This window comes from Quercus robur, chromosome 8 (assembly GCF_932294415.1).
Source record: "Quercus robur chromosome 8, dhQueRobu3.1, whole genome shotgun sequence".
In the NCBI taxonomy this organism is placed as follows: Eukaryota; Viridiplantae; Streptophyta; class Magnoliopsida; order Fagales; family Fagaceae; genus Quercus; species Quercus robur.
In genome coordinates, this window is record NC_065541.1 from 47,251,164 (window position 1) to 47,273,393 (window position 22,230).

Here is a 22,230-nt window from a genome sequence, read left to right on the forward strand (position 1 = left end):
GATTAAAAATGCTCTTGGGCATGATCCCAAATATATATATATATATATATATATATATATATAAAACAATCTCCAAGTAATCTCAATGATGCTCAATTTAGAAATAACACTTAATAGTTCATAAAGTAAAGCATAATCATTTAACAAAAACACAAGATAAATGAGGTCACAATGAAGGAAACAATTTTAGGATCCTTAACAGGAAAAAAAATCTAAATGCTTGGCCATCTTTTATATTTTTAAAACAATAGGTTGAACATAATCAACTAACTTATGTTGCATGTATTTGTATACAGTGACCAAAAAAGACTCGCATACAAGCATCTAGTTAGTGTTTGGGAAATTGTTAGTTCATTCATTTGAAGGTTGTTGGATTTTCTAGGGTAGATTGAATTCGAGGTCATTTTGAAAGACAGAGGCTTGTGTGCTGTATAGGGCTATGGCTCATACAACATGCAAAATGTTATGACTGAATATCTTATAAGAAATTGGGATTTTCTATTGATAAGCCTTGGAAGATGTTTTGTGATTATCAAGTTATTATGTATATTGCTAGTAATCCTGTGTTTCATGAGACCATAAAGCAAATTGAGTTGGACTGACTTTAATTGAGGTATGATCTGTGAAACAAGTTGTTACTTCCTTTGTCAAGTCTTGGGATCAATTAGGAGACATATTTACTAAGGAACTTCGTAAGATGGGCAAGATGGATACCTATGCTCCAGCTTGGGGAAAGTGTTAATGGATATTTTATATAAGGGAAAACTTGTAATTATATAGTTACTAATACACATCAAAAGAGAAACCAGCCAGTCTAGGATTGAGCTCTCACAATCTTTTCATATTCTCTCTCTAGCTGCCAGCACCACAATACATAGAATCAATCCTCGCCTGCCTGCTGAAAACTGAGTACGAAAAGATGAAATATCATCTGGTCTCTACCTTGTCAACTTGATACTTGCAATTCTGTGGGGGAGAAAATAAACTTGCATTCTCAATATTAAATTAATTTGCACTAGTATATAAATCTCAGCAACAATCATGACTGTTTCAAAATATTTATATATCAACTTTTAAGTTTATTAATATGCATACCTTTTTCTAATCCCACAGATGCTCTCTAGAAGTTCCTGAGTTTGCTGCACCTTTGAATTTTTTGGTGTCTCTTTGCTATCTAGTACAAAGGTTGAGACCCTCAAGATGGTGACAAGTTCTGCTTCAATTTTGCTCAGCTCTTGATCTATATGTTCTAAGAATTCATCATAAGAAGACATTCCACTCAAGCCACTGATTAGGTCATTATCATTCCAAATGCCAACACTCAAAGAAGCTTGAATATCCTCTGGCTCCTTACCAACAAGTAGGCTTTCTTCAATCTCTGAACAAAGCTGCAAATCCTGTTGGCCATCAAGTTCCAGCACATGAGGCTCAACTTCTATGTTCTCATTCAGATCTTTATTTTCCTGCTTTGGTGTTATAATCCGAACAGGACTGGGTGCATTTTCATTGCCGACTTCAAGATCCAAACCAACATTCCCAACCAGCTGACTTTCTTTCAGAGATATGGCCTGAAACCAAATTAGGTTTCTTCTGATCATATGGTTGGCTGAAAGATTTTGTTCTTAAATGAGATTGAGCAAAGATATAAAATTTGAAAATAAAATAAATCCAGTGACATGAAAAGAAACACATTTAAAATAATCATAAGTAGCTTTTACACATTGATTAAAATAGTAGAGATCTTTCAGGCCATAATAAGACATATATGTAAATTATATAGAGAATCTTATCTGGTTGAACAATCATGTACAAGATATATACAAAACAAATTTATTTAATAAAATCCACCATTTATTTACATGAGCCCAACATCTGTCTTAAACTAATTATATTTACATGAACTTAGTTTGCATAACAAGTGCCGATGCATAGTGGAATCAGTTTGGTCTAAGACATAGGGATAAGATGGATGGATTGTAGAGCTATCTAATCTCTCTTCCTGTCTAAGCTAGGGTCTTATGAAGGACTTATTTAACATAGCATGTGTGACATGGTGTTGGCAGCCAATCCCTATGCTTTTGTGATAAACCCTGTGGCAGCACTTGCTACAAGGATAGGGTTTATTTGGATAAATAAAAAAACTAGAACACATGAGACCTAGTGTCAGATAGAAACTCGAGAAAAGCTTTTATACACTAAGAAAAATCATATCTAATTCACACTAACTGCTATATACTGGCTAAGTATTTTTGTAAATGTCCACCAGCTCTCTCTGTCAAAAACAAACATAAAAAATTCAGATTGTTCTCTCTGAAAAAGAGAAACATTTTGATGCATCCAAACTTATATAACCTTAAATTCCAGAATTTTCCTCTAATTTTTATTTAATTTGAGAAAGAGAATAGCGGACTACTAGCATGGATGGTAAGTTAAGTACAGAAAATATGATCTCACAAAGATGTCCCATTTTCCTCACTGGCACCATATTGGACACATTCTATCCCCCTCCCCTTCTCCCCCTAAACTGCTATGTAAAATGCTTTTGATAGCTCAATTTCAAAGGAAATCAGAGCATGCATGAGATAAATCAAATAATATGTTACAACTAAATTTCTCTGAAGTCTATAACAGATAATGTAATATATTAAAACAGGAACTAAGACCATTAAACATGACAAGGACAACCTCCTTTCAAAAACCATAAACTAGGTCGAAAGTTATCAAGAGCCTCCAACACTCCATATGGCAGACATCTATTTCCCAAAGCATGAAGGAAGAATAAGAAAAGACACGCACTGTATCACTTGCACGCTCTATGCATAAGTTACAGTTACTTTCATGATCATTCTTGCAATATCTTATCATGCATAGCTGCCTCAAGATATAATCCCTAATCCTAATTGATTCTAGGTTCCACCACCTCAAATTGCTTTTCAATTAGCCTAGCTAGCTAGTGGTTTTCAACTGGCTGTTATGTTAGTTGTAGTGCACCTTCCCTCCTTTATTATATTCACTGCCTGATAGGCATAACATATAACACAACTAGCAACACAATCTCACTTGCAGAGTTGGAGCATGCCATGGGAGGTGTGTGTTGTGGGGGGGGTGGGTTGTGGAGGAACTATTATGAAAATTTGATGTGACTCAGTTTGCTACTTAAAATATAGATATTAAAAAGTCCAGGAAGTTCCTCAGTTGAATCCAACATGAAAGTAATGCTTTTCTAATAATTAACACTTTATTCTACCTTGTTAAGCTTTGTGGAAAGCTCATCAAGCAATTCAATGCGGCTCTTTGACTTCTCCAAAGCTTGCTTAACCTTCTTCTTCTGAAAAAGTAGTTCTCTCACATCATTTTCCTTCCCAGTTTGGACACTAATAGCTGCTTGTCGTTGAATCTTCTCAGCTGCTTCTGACAATCGCAGAAGCCTTAATCTTGCACTGTTTGCTGAAAATCAATGATGACAAAGTGTTCTAAAATGATGTCACCAATTATATGCAGTATGCTTTTCGGATATTTGGCACTAAAAGCAATGGAGTATTTTTCAATTGTCAAATATCAAACATAAGCAATTGAATGGAGAAGATAAATTCTTTGATATCTAAACAATGCCTGAAGAGCTCGCCAACAAATATAAAAGAATTATAAACCATAAATTCATAATAGTAATGAAAAGAAAATTTGTCATTCAGATATCCAACATTAAGTTCCTCTTACATCTAAATTCACACTGAAACAACCAATAATTTAGACAAGTTGAGGTTTGATTTTGCATTCAGAAAAAAAATGAAAAGCAGTAAAATTCTCTAGGGACACAATACTACAAGAAACCAAGACTAGTGCTCAATATGCTTCAAATAAAAATCAATGCAAAGACATCCCCCAGTCTAGCATGAACACTACAATCAATCTTATTACCATATTTCAAGTTCACAACCAAAATTACTAATCACATGTATACAAAAAAAAAAAAAAAAAAAAACACTTATATCCTTCAGTAAAAAAAAAAAGTGGTGCAATATATGTGAAAGTGTGTATAGCATTTGGTGTACAAACGTCCAACAAAACATAGAATTATTTGGTTGGCCAGAAAATTTGGGTTAATTGTAACTGTATGATCAGAAAAGTTAATTATTTTGAAATAGGATTGGATATGTAAGAATACTACATTGTGCCATAGTGAGGGAGCTGGTCGCTGGTGCAATTCTATTTAAAGTACATAGGTTTATGCCTAGCAATGATTTTGGAGTTTTAGCAAGCTATAAAGGAAGATTCGATTGTCATGTATCATGATAGTAGCACTGGACTGCCTTTGTCAAATGCAGATGTTCTGGCAAAAGAGAAATAACTACAGTTTGAACATTGTGTAGATCAACCTGAACTAGTTAGAGTCAATGCTCTTAATATCACTCTATGGTTTCATGAATGCTGTGGCAGCATCCAGTGCCATTCACTATCGGAATATTCCTCTTCTAAATTTTAGAATGTAATTTCTTGGAGGATACTGGGTGCACATGCTGTGTACTTTTTCTATTGTTTCTTAATAAAATCTCTATTACTTAGATTTATTTATAAAAAAATCCTTAAATGTCTAAAGAAAATTTACATTTTTCTTTTATTAAAGGCCATACAGAACACCTACTTCTACCATTTCAAGAACTGGAGCCAATCATCCTCAAAAAAAATCCATCAAAGAAATTATCCCTTTTTTTCTATAGAGGCCAAAGGTTCTGATTGATTTACCCAGTAAAGGTGTAAAAATATGCAAAATTTACTGTACAAATGTCATAACTTTAAAATTCATTTTGGGTTACAAACCCATCAACCCAATTCATCATCTCTAAAAAGTCATAAGCCTGTTCATGAGCAATTCATGTGGTCATAATTTCAATACTATTACTTTATAATGAAAGATTTTATATATTGGCTATATGATATACCAAGTCATTGTTCCAATTCAACTGGCCAAACAATTATCTGGGAAACACACAATTATCAAAGAAGAGATAAACTATGACAAAATATATCCTGTAAATGATTTTGCATTGAGAAGGCAAATGGGTATGGCTAATTATCAACAGAATTATCAAAGAGAGCAAACGGGTATGGTTAATTATTATCAAATGGGTACATGTATTATCATACCTTTGGCTCTGGTACTTGCTGCCTCAGAGTGAAGCTGATCAAGCTGGGCACGTAGCTGCTCTGTGTTAATGTTGGAGCTTAAGCACATGGGCCTTAATAATAATGGAGGCCTGCAAGTGCAAGGGACAGCCATGCCAATGCCTGCAGCTGAGTTCAATATCATAGTATTTCCTTCTTCTTTTTCCTTCTTCTTACTCTCTCTTTTTCGTATCTATAAAAGAGAACAAATGGGGCCACGAAGCCCAGCGTTTTACTTTACTCCTATCCCGCATCTGACCTGATCAATGGATTTATTTGGCTACAAATTCAATTAAAAATATTTTTACATTGTTATATATTTTAAAAATCTCAATTTTTTATTCTGATTCTTTTACGTTCTTAAGAAATATTAAATTTTGTGTTAATTAAATATTATTTACTATTTAATTTATAACTTTATTTTTTATACATAATTTTATGTAAAAAATTTAAAACTTAAACATTTAATTGATAATATAACTATTGATTTTTGGTTTTTTGAAAATTTTGCAAGCATAGAGGAGAAGAAAAAAATATAATCTAATGATAGATTTGTTAAAAATCACATTTAATAAAAAAATATTTGGTAGAGTTGTAGCCAAACTTTATTCTACAATTTAGGAGTTTGGTTTTTTTTTTTTTTTTTTTTTTTTGGTGCTGTCCACGAATGCCAAATCTTCCACGTAATCTTCTCCCTTCTCTGGATAGCAGTGCATTCCTTTCTTCAGACACAACATACTCTTTCTACAACTACGATTCTTTAACACCCTTGAACCATCACTAAGATATGAATAAAATAATAAAAATCCAATGGTAACAATAATAGTAAACCAATATAGGTTCAACCTTAAAACTTTCGAATTAGTGGAAAAAATTTGAGTGTAATTGGAGGAAAAGAGTGTGATCAATTGGGTCAAGTTCTCTTGTTGATCACTAGCTTAGAAAGATGTGTGACTCCTTTATGAGAGCAATTTTATCTTACTTAAATAGGCTTTAAGTGAAGAGAAGTGAAGTGAAGTGAGGAAAGAGAATAATTGTGATGTGTGGAAAAGGATTTTCTAAGGCGTCTTGAGAATAATGGTGATGTGAGGAAAGAGAATAATGGGAATTGGGAAGAAAGATGGCATTAATTTTCTGAGTGTAGATGATGATAAGGTCTTTACTTCTTAGATGGTTAGTTCTTTGGTACTTTACTTGGTCCTCCTAAACCATGCCAAATCTTGAAAGTAAAGTGGAAAAAATGGGAGGAAAAGACCAACTCGTAGGAGTGGTATTCCTCTCCCTTGGGTAATGGGTTCTTGATAACCTATATAATCTTTGGCTAAGAGAGGAAATATTGGAAAATTTAAGTCATTTGGTTTATTTATCCCGAAGCTACAAGCTACTTTGATGATTAGAGGTTGGGTATTTTATATATCCTATTAGGTTGCAATACATGTTTGATTCCACTTTGGTAGTGGAAGAATGTTATTTAATCCCATTTTGTAGGTGAAAAATGTGATATTACCTTTTTAGGTGAGGTCATTAAAGAAACAATAGTAAAAAAGTGGAAAACACAAGGTCAGAAAAGTTGGTCAACATCTCGGTAGATCCAAGTGAGAGGTGAGATCTTTGTGGCTCTCTGATTTGAAATTTTGTATAATTTGCTTTAGTAAGTATCCAGCGAGTTTTAGGTGAGATTGTGCAAAATTTTGGTTTTTGCAGTTTCTATGACCAAAATTACACTAGTGGGAAATTATTTTAACCATTTTTTAACAATTATAACTCTTTATTTATATTTACACTTGGCTTATAAATATGGGTTTAACTCTCATTTTCATTTAACTTTTGAAATTTTAAAACCGCTTGAAATCTTTTAGAAACCAATAGGTTTGGTTGTATTTTAGGGACAAATTTTCAATAAAAAGTTAGAAACACTTATATTCGGGCAAATATTGTATAAGAGAAATGACTATTCATGCCTCCAAACTTTGTTCCTTTGTTTGATCTTTCTTCTTCATCAAAAAAAATTCTCGACAAATAAAAGGTATTAAATCTTGATTAGACTAAAGAGAGGAGAGGGAGACCCATTTCCCTAAAACTAGCTTGGTGATGAAATCCTATTACGTATTGGCCCTTTCAAGACCTCAAAAAGTTGATGGATACACCAAGCTTAATGCCCAATTACTTTTGGGAATTGTTGGAGCTATACTGCCCTCCAAATCACAAATTCTCAAATTTCATCCACGAAAACTCATGTGTTTGGACCATGAACTGAAGATTTAAGGTGCAGTTTCATCTTGAAGTGTTATGAGTGATGGGAAATTTCCTCATTTCTTGAATTTGGTTGGGGCATCTTTGAACTTTGGCCTTGTAACCATACCTTTGGTCTCGTTTGCTAATATGCCAAATAAAAGAGATGAATGCTTTATGTGCTGGCAGCTTACTTCTTAGTGGGATGTGCAAGATTTTTTTTTTTTTCACATACTAACGAATGTTTTGTCTTCTAGTTTGATAAGCCTTCTTGGGTTGAATGCCGGTCAGCTACATATATCATTTTGCCTTTAATGTTTGGGCCCTCAATAAATATGGGTCGGTCTCACAATCACATTGTCCAAATATTCCAATAGACTTGAATTTTTGGAATTTTCCTAAACAACCCATTTTTGATAATATGAGTTTTTTTTTTTGAGGAATCTCATTTTGTGGGGATAAGAAATATAATGTGGTCCATGAGCCCTCCCTGAAGTAAAAATTATACAAGCCATGAAACCAATTAATTGTTTGGTTGGATGGATTTTGGGATTCTTTTGGGCTTTAAATGAACATGGTCCAAAACCTAATTTCAATTTGTTTTTAAGAGAGAGAGAGAGCGATGATATGGATTTTCTAGACAATAAAATTATGATATGCTGACTTGAGAAAATAAGTCAGCCTGAATTCTGAAGTACACCTAACATATTAGACCTAAAATTTTGATGATTACTAGTTCAGAATAAGCTCTTTTAAAGAAGGATTATAAACCATTGCATAGAGAATTATAAACAAATTAATTAAACGCAACAAATATTATCTTCTTCTTTTTTCTATTTTTTCGCTTTTTGTGATGTATAAACCATAATTTTTTTGTTCATTATGAATCGATAATTCATCAACACGCATAAGTTTGTCTGAATCTGTATTAGAGTAATATAGGGTGTTTTGGGTTTATAAAAAATGACAGTTCAGTTACAGTATAGAGGAACACTAGATTTAAGCCAATTGCAAGTCCCTTAAAAAAATGAACATAAAAACGAAAGAAGAAATAACAAGGTAATCGAGTGCTCATTTATTGCATTGTATGAATTAAGGTGAGCAGAAATAAATTTAAAAATGATGAGAATCATAAATGGCCATGGCTGTCATTAATGATTAACCTCTCTCTCTCTCTCTCTCTCTCTCTCTCTACAACGATTTTTTAACTTATTATAAATGTGTCGCCGCTTAAGTTGCTGTAAATTATAAAAAAAAAAAAAAAAAATTAAACACGAAATGACCACTGAGATATATAAGATCTAGCAACACATTTTTCCATTTTTCAATAACAAAACTTAACCGAAGCATAAATTATAAATCATAAATTTTTATTCAAACCCAATGCCTTAAACACATAATATAGTATAAACCATAAAAGAATAATAAGTTGCTAGTTCCAAAAACTTTCTAATTCCACGGAAATTGAGGTAAATAATAAAAACAATACCAGTCATAGACATATAATAAACAGCATAATTTATAATTTTATATGCTCCTAAACCAAATTATTATTATATACTCCTATTGTTTTGAATGACACTTGCATTGGTTCCTGGGCCGGCTGAATGGTGGAACAAGAGATGCAATCGTCTAAGGCTCCAAGTAAAAAAAAGGCCCCCAAATTTTGACTGATAGGGTTATTTATAATCAATATATAAAATAATATTTTTTTACTGGATGAAAAAAAAAAAATAGAGAAAAATGCAACGTTCACAATATTTTTTACGAAACACTTTTACAACTAATGCTAAGTAGCAAGTTGTTACAACCTGTTATTGATTGCAAAAAAATAATTATAGTGATATTTTCAAATAAAAATTAAAAAGCAACTTAAAACCTAGGATTTGTTGTAAAAAATATTGTGAATGTTGCAATTCTAAGAAAAAATAAGAATAATAATAAGAGTTTAGTAGCAAATTTTTACTAGTTCTCATCTAAGTTTACCATTGACACCGCTATTTTACTTACCACTATTAATTTACCACATCAACAAGTATGAAATATTTTGTCAAATTTTTTCTATCCATGAAATTTCTAAAAAAAGAAAAAATTATACATAATTCATGTTAATTAGCAGTAATTTTGCATCTAAAACAAGATAATCAATTTCCGCCTTAGACCCCCAAATGCATCAAGCCGTCCTTATTGGTTCCACCATTCCTTAAAAACACCACCAACATAAACCCCCTTCTGTTCTGCAAGCTTTACGATCGATTCATACAAAAACTGAGAAACATCCTCAGGAATTGTGATAGTACTCCCTTCCTCAAGACATGCATTTTTGAATTCTTCCTCGTTTTGAACAGTAACTGTTGGAGGGGGTTCGAAGTGTGGCTTTGATCGACCATTCAAAATGTAATCTCTTCTACCTCTATTGCAGTTTTCATCAATGATATCGTCCGGAATAGTCTTGTAACTCGAACCAGAAATATTTGCACCAACTATGATCTTAAGGCTTCGACATAAATACCTGTAATGATCCCTTATTATTTTCAGGGCGTGCTCGTTAGAAACAAAGACATGGAATATCACCTTCTTCATCTACTTTCTCTTGCCCATGTAAACAAACTAATTTGAACGTCATATTTGATCCCTTGATTGGACATGGTAGAATAAAGAATTGTATTTATATTGTTCATGGACCGTTTGCTAATAAATGCTGTAGACTCTCTCATATATTGTTCTCTAAATGCGTTTTATGTAATCTTGCTTGTTACTAATTTGAAGTATGATTAAGGGTGTTAAAGAATTGTGGTTTGTAGAGAGAGAATAATAAAATTACACCTGTTATTCATATATGTAAATATAGGAGTATGGTTTAAGTTATTCAATCCAAAGTTTCAAACATTCAAACTTAAAAGAAAACATTTTTCTAAAAAAATAAAGATAAAAAAAATAGTTTCCATGAAGCAAGGGTGCCTTGCTATTTGCTAATATGCTTAAATTGTAGCACCTTATAACTTTATAAGATTTTGAGTTGAGCACTCATTTTCACTTTCTCAAATTTGTGTTGGACAATTGACTTGTGTTTTTCTTCCCAAGAAGGAACTGTATGATTGGCCCACATTCCATTGCGATAACACCTCCTAGATGGGTCGATAACCATTAGCTCGAGTTTTGTTAAGCTTTCAAGCATATAAATCGAAAACTCGACTTCACACCAGCTACCCATAAACCCATGCATCTCAATTTGTCTCAATTGATCATGTGAAAAACTAGAAAAACTCCGTGTTTCTAGTTGGTTCTCATAGAAGTCTTGATCACATACCTACAACCAAGATAGTATATCAAAATTTTAGGAATTGGAAGATGTACAAGATGCATTTGACTAAAATTAAGAGTTTGCATATTACTTAAGTGGGAGGGTTCTATTGTAGAAATTAGAATGAACCAAGTATTGACCATGTTGATCAAAGAAAAGCATAATGCAATATTGTTCACTACACAACTTACGTGTATATATTACATGGCACAATTACATTATTGGATAAGGCTAAAATTAGGAACATTATGGACTACTTTGAGAGTATAATAAATGCATATTCTTCAAGATTTTTTTGAGAGGGGTCAATAGTGTCGGAATCAAAAATTTGTTGTGGAGGAGTAAAAAATAAAATGATTTATTTTTTTTTAGTATATATAACTTTCATATTATATACAGTAATCTAAAATAGTATTCTAAATACAATTTAGTGTACAATACAACTATATTGTACAATAATCTAAAAAAATTATTAATAGTTTAACGATCAGCAAGACAACAACCATTAAATGCATAAATAAATATAATTAAATAACTAATCATATATTTTTATCAAATTAAAGATAATTTATTATATTTATATGTAATATCAATTAAATAAAAATATATGATAAAGAAGAATAATAATATACTTAGAAGTAGGAATGGGAGTAAACGTGAAAGTAAGAAAAAAATAGCAACGGATAAAATTTTTAGCTTTTGAAGTGTACGGCTTTTTAAGCATACATGCGGTCATTCCCTTAGAATTGGATCAAGCAATAAAAAACTTTTTGGATTTGGTAATTTGTAGAATATTTATCAAACTACTTGATTAGACATAAAGAAAACATGGAAAAGAGAAAGAGAGATAAAGTGAATAAGGAAAGGATCACAAATGTAGACACAGATTAATTGATATGGGATGAAGCCAGAACTTAAAGTTAGGAGGAGCAGTTTTATTGCTGGTTGTGAGCAGTGAGTTCGGCTTCTAACTCTACGACTACTTAGTCGTTGATTTTTATTTTAGTTATTTTTTTGTCTTTGATATGTGCTCTGCTAGGTAAGAAAAAAAATTTATTTTGTTTAAAATTTTTTAAAGGGTCAAGTTATTTATTTTGGGTAAAATTGGTTAACTAGACTTTATTTATTTTTTTATTTTTTTAGTTTTACTATTGGTAATTTTTGTTGTTGGAATAAATTTTTTTGGGCTTGTATATTTTGTTTTAGATTTTAGATCTATACATTTTTTTTTTTTTTATGGTCTTTAAAATGAGAAAAATTCTAAAATTATAAACTTTTTTTATAAATAGTTGAAATGATGAGTGGCTATTGATAAGTAAAAAGAATAATATAAGAGGTGGGCCCCAATGTGAACCAATAAGAATTTGCTACCTTAATAGTTTGTAAAAATGTTGTAGAAAAATGTGTGACTATAACAATACTCTTAAAAAAATCAATGATATTGTTAAGGAGGTAGAAGTGTATTTTTATAAAAATAAAAATTGCTAAAATTAGTATTTTTTTTAACAAAGGAGCAATTTTTAGAGTAGTGTTACTGACACAACACTTTCATAATAAAATCTAGGTGACAAATTGTTAAAGGTATGTAAATAAGTGATGTCAGCTATGAGCTTAGATAAAAACTTGTTACAACTTACTACTTAACTTTTATTATAAAATTATTGTGAAAATATTATGAAAGTAGCACTAAGATAATTATATTCAAACTTATTTTAGTTGGGTTTAAACAAAATTTAGGGTCAGGGTATTCAAATTTTTATTTTAGGAGGTCAAAAAAAATTATATATAATTCTTTTTTTCGCCAAGTTAGGGGGTTCATTTGAAGTTTTGAACCCTTTTGGGCTGGCTATAGTGCTGCCCATGGTATATATTCACCCATCTCACATGAATAGTAAATCTTATTATCAATATTATAAATATGATCCACTATAAAATGAAAAGAAGAAATATGTATTTATTGTATTGTACTATCAAAATATTCTATAATTACACATAACTCCAAACACGATGCACAATATTTCCAACCTAGGCAGGGGACACATAAATTGATCTCCATTAAACATGCATGAAATTAACTTTTGGCGCTCTCACAATAACTAATGGAGGAATATTAATGTATTGGAAAATCTTATTATATGCTCCTTATTACACACTTTATATATACACCATTTGAAATTATGTTTTTAAAACACAATTTCAATTGAAATTATGATGTTTTAAATTAAAATTGTGAAATCTTGTTATAAATTTTTTTGTTTGAGTAACTATATGTGTATAGTGAGTATGTAATAAAGAGTGTGTGATTAGTATTACTCTTAATATAAAATATTGCTAGCATGGTGAGGGCCTTATGTGACAATCTTACTCCTAACAAACTTATTAGCGACATCAATGCGGAACTTTGTTATTTATTTTTTAGGGATAATCACAGTAAACCCACCTGAGGTTAGGCCCGTTTTCATTTTGCCTACCCGTGGTTTAAAACTTTACACTTTGTTGACCTGAACTTCAATCTGCTACCCATCCATTACCCACCCTCACCCTCAGCCGTTAGAAAAACACAATTTTATTAAAAATAGAACATAACATGGATCAAACACAAACCATTAAATATTTTCCTCATGAACACAAGAACACAACATTTGTAAATATAGTTCAAAATTTTCAGTTACTCACATCCAAAACCAATTAAATCCTCTGAATCCATACCAAAATCCCTCTAATTTTTCAAACCCAAACTGTAATAAAAAAAGTTTTAGAACCCAATCATAGATTAAACAGAAAATAGAAACAAACCAGAGAGAGAAAAACAGCACCATTGTTCATCCTGCCGATGGTGGTGGTCGAGTGCTTCGACCTAAAGTTTGATGGTGGCTTGTACGGCGACTTGTCTGTCGTGGCGGTGGCTCATAATGATGCTAACGGCAGCCATGGAGGTCAACCACCATTAGCAAGCCAAAATCAAATAAAACCCACAACCAAAAAAAAAAAAAAAAAAAAAAAAGAAAAAAAAATTGAAACCCATGAAGCGTTGCCACCCACTCCACCACCACCATGCCCACAATCCACAACCACCACAAGCCACAACCCATAATCCCACCATAATCAAATCATTATCAAACCCATAACCCAAAAGCAAAAAAAAAAAAAAAGAAAACCACCGCCGGCCTAGACGAAGGCCAAGATCGAGCTCCATTTTGGCCAAGACCGGGACGGAGGCCGAGATCAAGCTCCATTCTCTCTAAACCACCGCCGGCCCTCTTCCTAGATCTGCTCCAAACCGTCGAGATGGAGGCTGAGACTGAGACAGATGCGAGAACGAAGGAAATCAGATGAACCCGAGCTCGTTCGTTCACCAAGGAACCCGAGATGAACGAAGGAAATCAAGCTATGTGGGTCGAGTCCTTTGCCTGCTTGTTCGTTCACCAATACATCTCAAATGACTGCATTGGCTCAGACGGTGCCATTGAACTCGAGATCATTACCAGAAGCACCTGTTATGAGTCAAGCAAAAGGAAAATTGCCTTCGAAGAAAGGGTTAAGTACTGGTGTGATTGTGGCTGTTGTGATAGTTGGGCTGTTGTGATAGTTGGCCTGTTGTGAAATTGTTGATATTGTTATAGATTAAAAATAATTTCATTCAGTCATTTGATTGGTGTGTTGTTCCTCCACTTTATTCTCATTGAAATTCATGAGCAATGAAAAACCCTAGCTTTTTTATTCTTGTTATATTTGTTTTAGCCTAAAAATGTGTTTTTCTAACAGTAAACGGAGAGGTGGGTTACGAAAGGCTAACAAAATTAACCTCAGGTGAGCAAAGTGTAAAGTTTTAAACCATAGGTAGGCAAAATGAAAACGGACCTAATCTCAGGTGAGTTTACTATAATTATCCCTTTTTTTTTTAATATACTTCAACATATATTGATAGCAAAGTGGTACAATAGTATATAAAATTCAGGCGCAATGTAGTTTAAAAATTTTTTGTTCGACTATTCAAGAGAAAAGACATCCACAAGAAACATGCACTACCTTTCATATATATAAAATTTCATGACTAACGGTAAGTTCAAGTTTCTGCAAAAGAGGAGTAGCCTTGAGAATAGATAAAACCCACCAAAGTCCATCCTCTTCTAAGCCACAACTCAGGTACACTTCCAAGTTCAATTCTTTGAGATTCCTAAATAATGGCACGCTTTGAGGTATTTCTTGCACCTAAACAAAGGCAATAAAGGGTTAAAGATAATGTACAGCAGCTTTATCGTACAAAGTAAAAAATTTGAGTAGTATAACATAATTTAAAGTTATATGCACTTACTGTACTAGAGTCCATGACAAGAGAAAGGTCCTCTAGACAAGGATGGGATGCGAATTGGGCTAGTCCATGTGCAAATGTGCTGCTTTTAGTACCTGTGTAAAAATGCACCTTCAACAATCGTGGAGCGCTGAAGGAAGAAATACGCGTAATGTCTCCACTAAAATCAAATGCAATGAGATTTGCAGCAGAAATCTCAATCTTCTTTGTAGAACAATATCGCACTTTCAACTTTTTCAGACGAAGAGATGGTGGACCAGTAACAATTAGATTTGAATCAACATTGCAGGCATCTAAGGTCAGACCCTCAAGTAGGGTACACGTAGAAAGCATACTTGCCATAACAGTTTCATCTATAATAACTACATCTAGAATAAGAGTTACTAATCCTTTGAGTTTATTAAAATCAATATGATATTGTATTAGATTACAGCAACCTAACGTCAATTTTGAACAATTGTCTTCATACGGAACTTCATACATAGGTGCCGAGTGTAGTCCGTGTGGAAGGGACCTCCACCTGCGGGATAGTATGCTGGTTTTGCATGCATCTTTTCTGGTTAGGATTGATAGAATATAGTAGAGAATGTTATCCGGCAATCTACTAAATAAATCTTTACTCTCATTCTTAACCTGGAAATTTTAAGAACCGATTACAAGGTGTGTCAGCAAAAGGTTGTGAACCAAAATATATTATATACATCAATTCTCTGAAAGCAATGCACAAATCTAGCTATAGTAAATGGGTAAACAATTAACACTTGGTTGGCTGGAGATAGTCTAGTACCTAAACAATATAGTGTTTACTTTTCAAAAATCCACTGATATAATTACATGCAGTGAAACTATGTAATTAATGTTACACCAATAATTTTTTTATTAAATTCATATTTTGAAAACTTCACCATTTGATTACAAATTCCCTTTGTTTTTAATAAACATGCAGAATTTCAAGTTAATTGGACATCATTTAGACATTACTATTTAATCATAAAACAAAATTTTTTGTGTAGTTTTAAAAGTGAAAAAGAGACAATATAATCCAGTATAAATCATGTGATTATTGATCTTTGATGAAGTTGATAGTTTGCAAATATGGAGAGTAAAAGGAGACAATATAATCCAATATTGGAGATTTAATTTTAAAAAAATTAAATAGAAAGTTCCATGCATTAAAAAAATGTATCTCATGTGTAAATAAATTTGAACCAAACCCTAACAAGATATATGAATTTTTTTACACCAACAACTTCAAAGGCAATATAGCATCTCAAAGAAATCACCAAATGTTGCCTATAAGTAGAACTTGCTTCACAAAGTCATTATATGATTTCCAAGGGTATCCTCTAAGCTAATTTCTTAGCAACCCAAATTTTGCAACGTATTTTGTTTTAAAAAAAAAAAAAATCCCCAATGTATAAAACATGTTTACTTGTCTCTTAAACCTCATATGATTGAGATCTTGAATTGGTTGCCCCTCTTACTTTTATTTATTTATAAATTACAAATATATGAAATTTAGTGTATGCAAAACATCATGCTATATTACATTATTACTTACCTCTATGCCATTTCTTTCATCCATTGGCCTTTACTTGTTACGTTGAATAACAATTTGTAAATTGAATCTCAACGAAGTAAGATTGAAAAATTATTTGTAGTTCTTGACAAATCAATCAATAAGAGATATATATATACATAGATTTTACCCATGCATGCGTGAAAATTAATTCACTAGAATTTATGGATATCTATTTGAATATATTTTGGTTTTGGAATATATCCTGATTCCTATCTACCAATATTTTGGTCTTTTAATTATATTTATATTCTACAATACAATGAGCATATAATACTATCATTTTAATAAACAAAAAATAAGAGAAATAAAACAGTAAAATTAATATTTAATTTATTAGCCATATTATAATTTCAATATATAAATATTGACTTCAGTGCGTGATATAGGCATTAATGCATTTGGTTACCATTCCCGTTATCAATTATACTACCTTTGCATGCATAATCATGACACTTTTAGGGGTGAGGTTAAAAACAAATGTTTGTAATGTTTTGTCATCCATATATACCAACTATTTGTAAAAATGTTTTTGTACCTATAAAAAACAAAATAATCTGAGAAAAAAGGAAACAAAAAACTTATGAGAGATGGTAAGTAACCAAAAAAGATAGAAAATATGTCAAATGATAATCGATTAAATGAAAATATGAACAAAAATTTGTTCCAAACCAAACGTAAGAAAATTAGGAATAAAATCCAAATAAAAAAAGAAAACAACAAAAGAGCCACAAATATTCTAAAGAACCAAATTTCCTCTCACTAAAATAAAAACCACATTAGCCATGTAAGGACAGGTTTTGATTCCTAAGCCCAAAAGGTAGAAGGACTCAGGCCCAAGGAGCCCAATACAAAGAATTTTTAGATAGTGCGTTGAAAACTAGGCTTCAATGGATTGAACCACGCTCACAATGGACTAGAGATGGTAAGAAAACAAGGAAAAACAGAGAAAAACAAGTCTTTTGCAAAGAAATTCCTCCTCGGCAAAGTCCGAGAAGAGTAACTCTTGAATATATCACTCTAGGACTTGATTGCAGTTTCTGTTCTTTATGCTACAATATTTTTTCTACAGGTTTTTTTGATCCCCTTCTCCCTGGAGGATCTCTTACATTATATGGCCCCTTTTAAATGATCTAGGCCCTCTATTTGTTGATCATGCATGCTACTACTCAAGTGCTTATCCTATCAGACATCTTCCCAAACCTTCTGTGAAATGCAGCAACCAAGGCAGCACTATTCAGACGTCTTCTCTACATAAATGTGGTCAGGAGGTTTGGTAGGATGTATTAAATGGGGTGGAAGCTACCATCCCTTTAGTCACGTAAGGGCTAACCTCTTCTTTGAAGATCTTTCTCTACAATATGACCTCCTCTAGAATTGCATTGGCCTTCTCGGCCTTAGGTATGACACATGGCAATACTACCTTATTCAATTTCTGTACCCCACAAGCCGTATTTGAAAAAAAAAATATCATCAATCCAAAAAAATGAAATGTTTCCTCTCCTTAATATGCAAAGCATTTTTCACTGCTAATGAAAGCCTGCAAAGCATAAAATTTATTTGAAAATTTTATAAATTAATAACAAGAAAGAAAAGAACTTAAGATCCAAAACCCAATGAGCCGACAATTTGAAAGCATTAAAGAAAGTAAATTACATCAATACCCAAGCTTTCTCTTAATAATATCTAAAACACGAAAAAATTATGTTAAAATAATAACCGTAACAAAAAAAAAAAAATTCTACAATTCCTCTCCCTAATATCCAAAACATAAACTATGTATTTCAAAAAAAAAAAATCATAAAATTGTTGAAAAGAAAAATGAATTGATCAAGGACTTTTTGTTTGGAAGGGAAACATTAAACATAATCTTCATTTTGTATTGTATAATTTTTTTCTTCTCTTTTATTTTTATTATGGTTATTTCTACTGTGATGGTTAGTAAATGATGGTTTTAGTTATCATGGATAATTCTTATTATGCATGACTGAAAATAATTAATGATGATTTTGGCATGCAGGAGAAATTGAAATTTTTCATGCAATCTTTATGTACTGCAATTCAACATATTTAAGCTGATTTGCAGTTGAATAGGGGTAGTGCGTTGGATAAGTAATTTCATGGTTTTAAAAGCGGGACCGGACTGATCGGTTTTGTTAGGTTCTAAGGAATTAGGAACTAATGTATTAGAACTTCATTTTGTAATGTTGGCAAACCATGATCAAAACGTTTTAGTCTTGTTTAGACTTGCTTAAAGTATGTGTTTTTATGTAAAGTTGGAATTGAGTTACTGCAGGATTTACTATGTAAATCTGCCTGGCTCGATCAATCGAGAATTAGACTCGATCGATCAAAAGTCGTGCAGATTTTTTTTTTCTGCAGAATTTCGAACTCAGCCCAAGCTCGCTTGACGTGTAGGGTTTTATGTTTTGTCTTAAGTATAAAAGGGAAAACCCTAGCCACGTTTTAATGTTGCTTTTTATGCTGTGTGTGTGAATTTTTTGTGAGATCTAGAAGTGTTTGGCTTCACATACACTTAGGGTTTCCAATCTCAAGATTGATGTCAAGAGCTTGGTGATTGATTCAATTGCTGCTTTCAAGAGCTTAAAGATACAAAAGCGGGAGTACTTGTACTTGCTAGGAATCTAAGAAAGAAGTAGTCCGTGGACTCGGAGCTGTCACGTAGTCATGGTAGTAAGTTTCCTACTCGAGGTAGCAATAGGATGTTAGTGGTCTAAGTCGCTATTGTGTAAACTTCAATTCTTTTATAGTGGATTTGTTTTACCTTGAGGATAGTTAGGTTAAATTCTCCCCAGGTTTATATCGGTTTGGTTTTCCTGGGTTATCATGTTGTTGTGTTCCTTATTTTCCGCACTTTACAATAATATGATATTTGTGTTAACCTAAATTTGATAATTTGACTAAGTAATCACTTGACTAATTAACTAGGTTAATCTGGTTGTATTATAAGGGGTCTAAAAACAAACAGGTTTAATCAGGAATTGGGCTCGAATTTGGTTTGGTAAAATCCCCTAAAATTGATTAAAAAATCAGGTAAAATCGAGAACTGGGGCCAAAACTGGTTCTTTGACCAAACTTGTTTTTAAAACCACGAGTAATTTACTGCTAAATACCTTCAACAATATTAACGTTTTGGGAGAAGAAGTTTGTGTAGAAAGAGAAGCTACTTTATTGATAATTATGTCACATTATCAGCATAATGTTGGTAAATTCTTGATACAAGTACATTTTTTTCTTATGTTATTAAAGTCTTTATATATATCATATAAGTGATGGATTTACTTAAATTTTCTTCCTATTTAAGCTATTCGAGACACATAAAGGATGAACCGTTTGTAAAGAGCACTAGAAACAAATTCTAACCGCACATTACATTGTTTAGAAAATATCTTGCTTCATATAATAATTGAATGTAAAATAAATTATGTTTTCTAAACTTAAAAAATTTAAACACGTTTAAATAACAAATATAGATAACTGTTTTTTTGAGAAGTAATATAGTTAAATTAATTTAGAAAATTAATATATTGTTTAAATTATACTTTGTTAGAAAATAATCACATTATTTTAAGAAGAGTTTGGAACTAATATTTATAATTCTAATATACTAATTTTATTTTTCACTTAACAAAAAAAATAAAATTGTCAAATTTGTCCGCATGGGTCTGCCACTAAAATACCTAGATTGTGTGCAAGATACAATTAAAATTGATCTAAAAGGCTTGGTGTAATAATACAAGTTACAACCTGTCAAATGAATAAAATTCTACATTTTTTACCCTTAAAATAAAGAACCGAACCCTGCTATAAATTATATTACTATTCATTAGATTAGATGGGGACATCAGTAAAGTAAGACATTTTCATCTGGTCGGTGAAAACGAAAATAACTATGGGCTGTCTCTTCTTTCATGGCCCTTTTGCAGGCCTCCATTATTGTTAAGGGCCATGTACCTAAGCTCCAACATTGTCACTAAACAGCTACTTGATCCGCTTCACTCTAAGACAAAAAGGACCAGAGACAAAGGTTAATGGTTAGCCCAAAATCAAATCCCAATTTTGATGCCTAAAATTGAAACTAGAAATAAAGAGAGGATAACAGTGTGCTTGGTTGTAACTGAGGGGAAGAGAAAAGGAGAGAAGAGAGTGAAGGAAGTGAAAGGAAAAGAAATGAAAAAGAAAATCCATTCCTATTACACGTTTGGAAGGAGTGAGGGAACTCAGGGAAGAGAAAAGTAAAGAAAAGAAAATAATATATTTAAATTAGATATATGTTTTTATCTAAATAATCTGATAAAATCTAGAATGTTTGTCTTTGTGATGGATAAAATTGAAATTTTAAATGTTCTCCATAGTGGGCCCCCAAAAGTTGCACTCATTTTACATGGTTTTTTCCTTATTTCTGCCCACTTTGGGCGGATGAGAAAAGTGGGCCTAGATGGATGCTCATTTTCTCAATTTTCTTTTCTTTTCTTTCCTATAATTCCAATTAGGGGTGTGCGCGGGTCGGATTAGGCGGGTAAACGCCAATATTTCTATCCAATCTGCCACTAGCGGGTTAGAAAAATTTCAATCCACTACCAACCCACCAAAGTCTAAAGCCGGCAGATTGGTTACAAATTTTGGTGGTTTCAACTCGGCGGGTTGGCATTAACAACATTTAAAAAAAAAATTATCACAAAATACAATATTCTATTAAATAATCTCAAAATATAACTAATGCACAAAAAAAACAAAAAAACTAAAGGTAGATTTCATTGAATAATCTCAATTCTAACATAAACATAGGGTCAATGAAAAAGAGATATATCATCTCTAGAAAACGTAGGCTCTGCCTTACAACTTAGAAAATTAGAAAACAGTAGGCTCTGCGTTACAACTTAGGAAAATTAAATCAACAAACTCAAAGTCTTAACATTTCCAAAGTCACATCAAGGATTAAAAATAATAATAAAAATTAGACAAAGACAAAGAATTAGATGAACTGTACTCTTATGCAATATATAATATATTTAACTTGGTATACAATGAACTACTTGAATATACAATGAACCTGCCTGCCAGAATGGCTTTACTTGTAATATTAGAACACATTTTATAATATATAAACAGATCAAATGACATAAACCGAAATAAAAAAGAATTAAACAATAGAAGACAATAACGTAATTACGTACCGTTGTGATTGTTGGTGAAGAATTGAAATGATAAGAAATAGTGATAGGCCGAGAATGTATTGACCTCTTGTGATGAATTAATTGATTAATTAGCCAAGTTTATTAATTAATCAAATTAACATGCAAAATGCGTGGTAGCACAAACAAAGCACCAATAACTAAAGTGCAGCAAAAAATAAATTTGACATGGGTGATTTGTTTTCAAATGGGGAAAACTAACATGACAAAAACCCCTCCGAGTGATTTTAAGGTCACCACTCCCGAGAATTCACTATTATCACAACAAGCAGTTACAAGTAAATGAATCTTTTTTTGTGCTGCCATCACCTTTTTTGGTTTGGAAATATAAGAGAGCTGCTATAGATCCTATGGATTTTGGGAGAGCTAAGGTCGATCCCTTGAAGGTAGGAGAGCTACTGTCGATCCTACAGTGTATAGGAGA

At 32.1% G+C, this 22,230-nt stretch overlaps 1 protein-coding gene across 1 annotated transcript; it reads right to left on the minus strand.

The window, feature by feature from the left end:
* Window positions 1-579: 579 nt before the first annotated feature.
* Window positions 580-5,389, minus strand: LOC126696721 (uncharacterized). The gene is made up of 4 exons (XM_050393415.1): window positions 5,146-5,389; window positions 3,248-3,447; window positions 1,096-1,568; window positions 580-966 (listed from the first exon to the last, which is right to left on the minus strand). Exons 1-4 carry the CDS (start codon window positions 5,306-5,308, stop codon window positions 939-941), a joined length of 864 nt encoding a protein of 287 aa, XP_050249372.1. The 5' UTR covers window positions 5,309-5,389; the 3' UTR covers window positions 580-938.
* Between the last annotated feature and the right edge of the window lie 16,841 nt (window positions 5,390-22,230).

Coding starts and splice junctions, on each gene's coding strand:
- LOC126696721 (XM_050393415.1), bottom strand. CDS start 5,308: ATGATATTGAACTCAGCTGCAGGCATTGGCATGGCTGTCCCTTGCACT. Junction 3,448..5,145: donor AGCAAGTACCAGAGCCAAAG/GTATGATAATAC, acceptor ATTGATTTTCAG/CAAACAGTGCAAGATTAAGG. Junction 1,569..3,247: donor TTTCCACAAAGCTTAACAAG/GTAGAATAAAGT, acceptor ATTTGGTTTCAG/GCCATATCTCTGAAAGAAAG.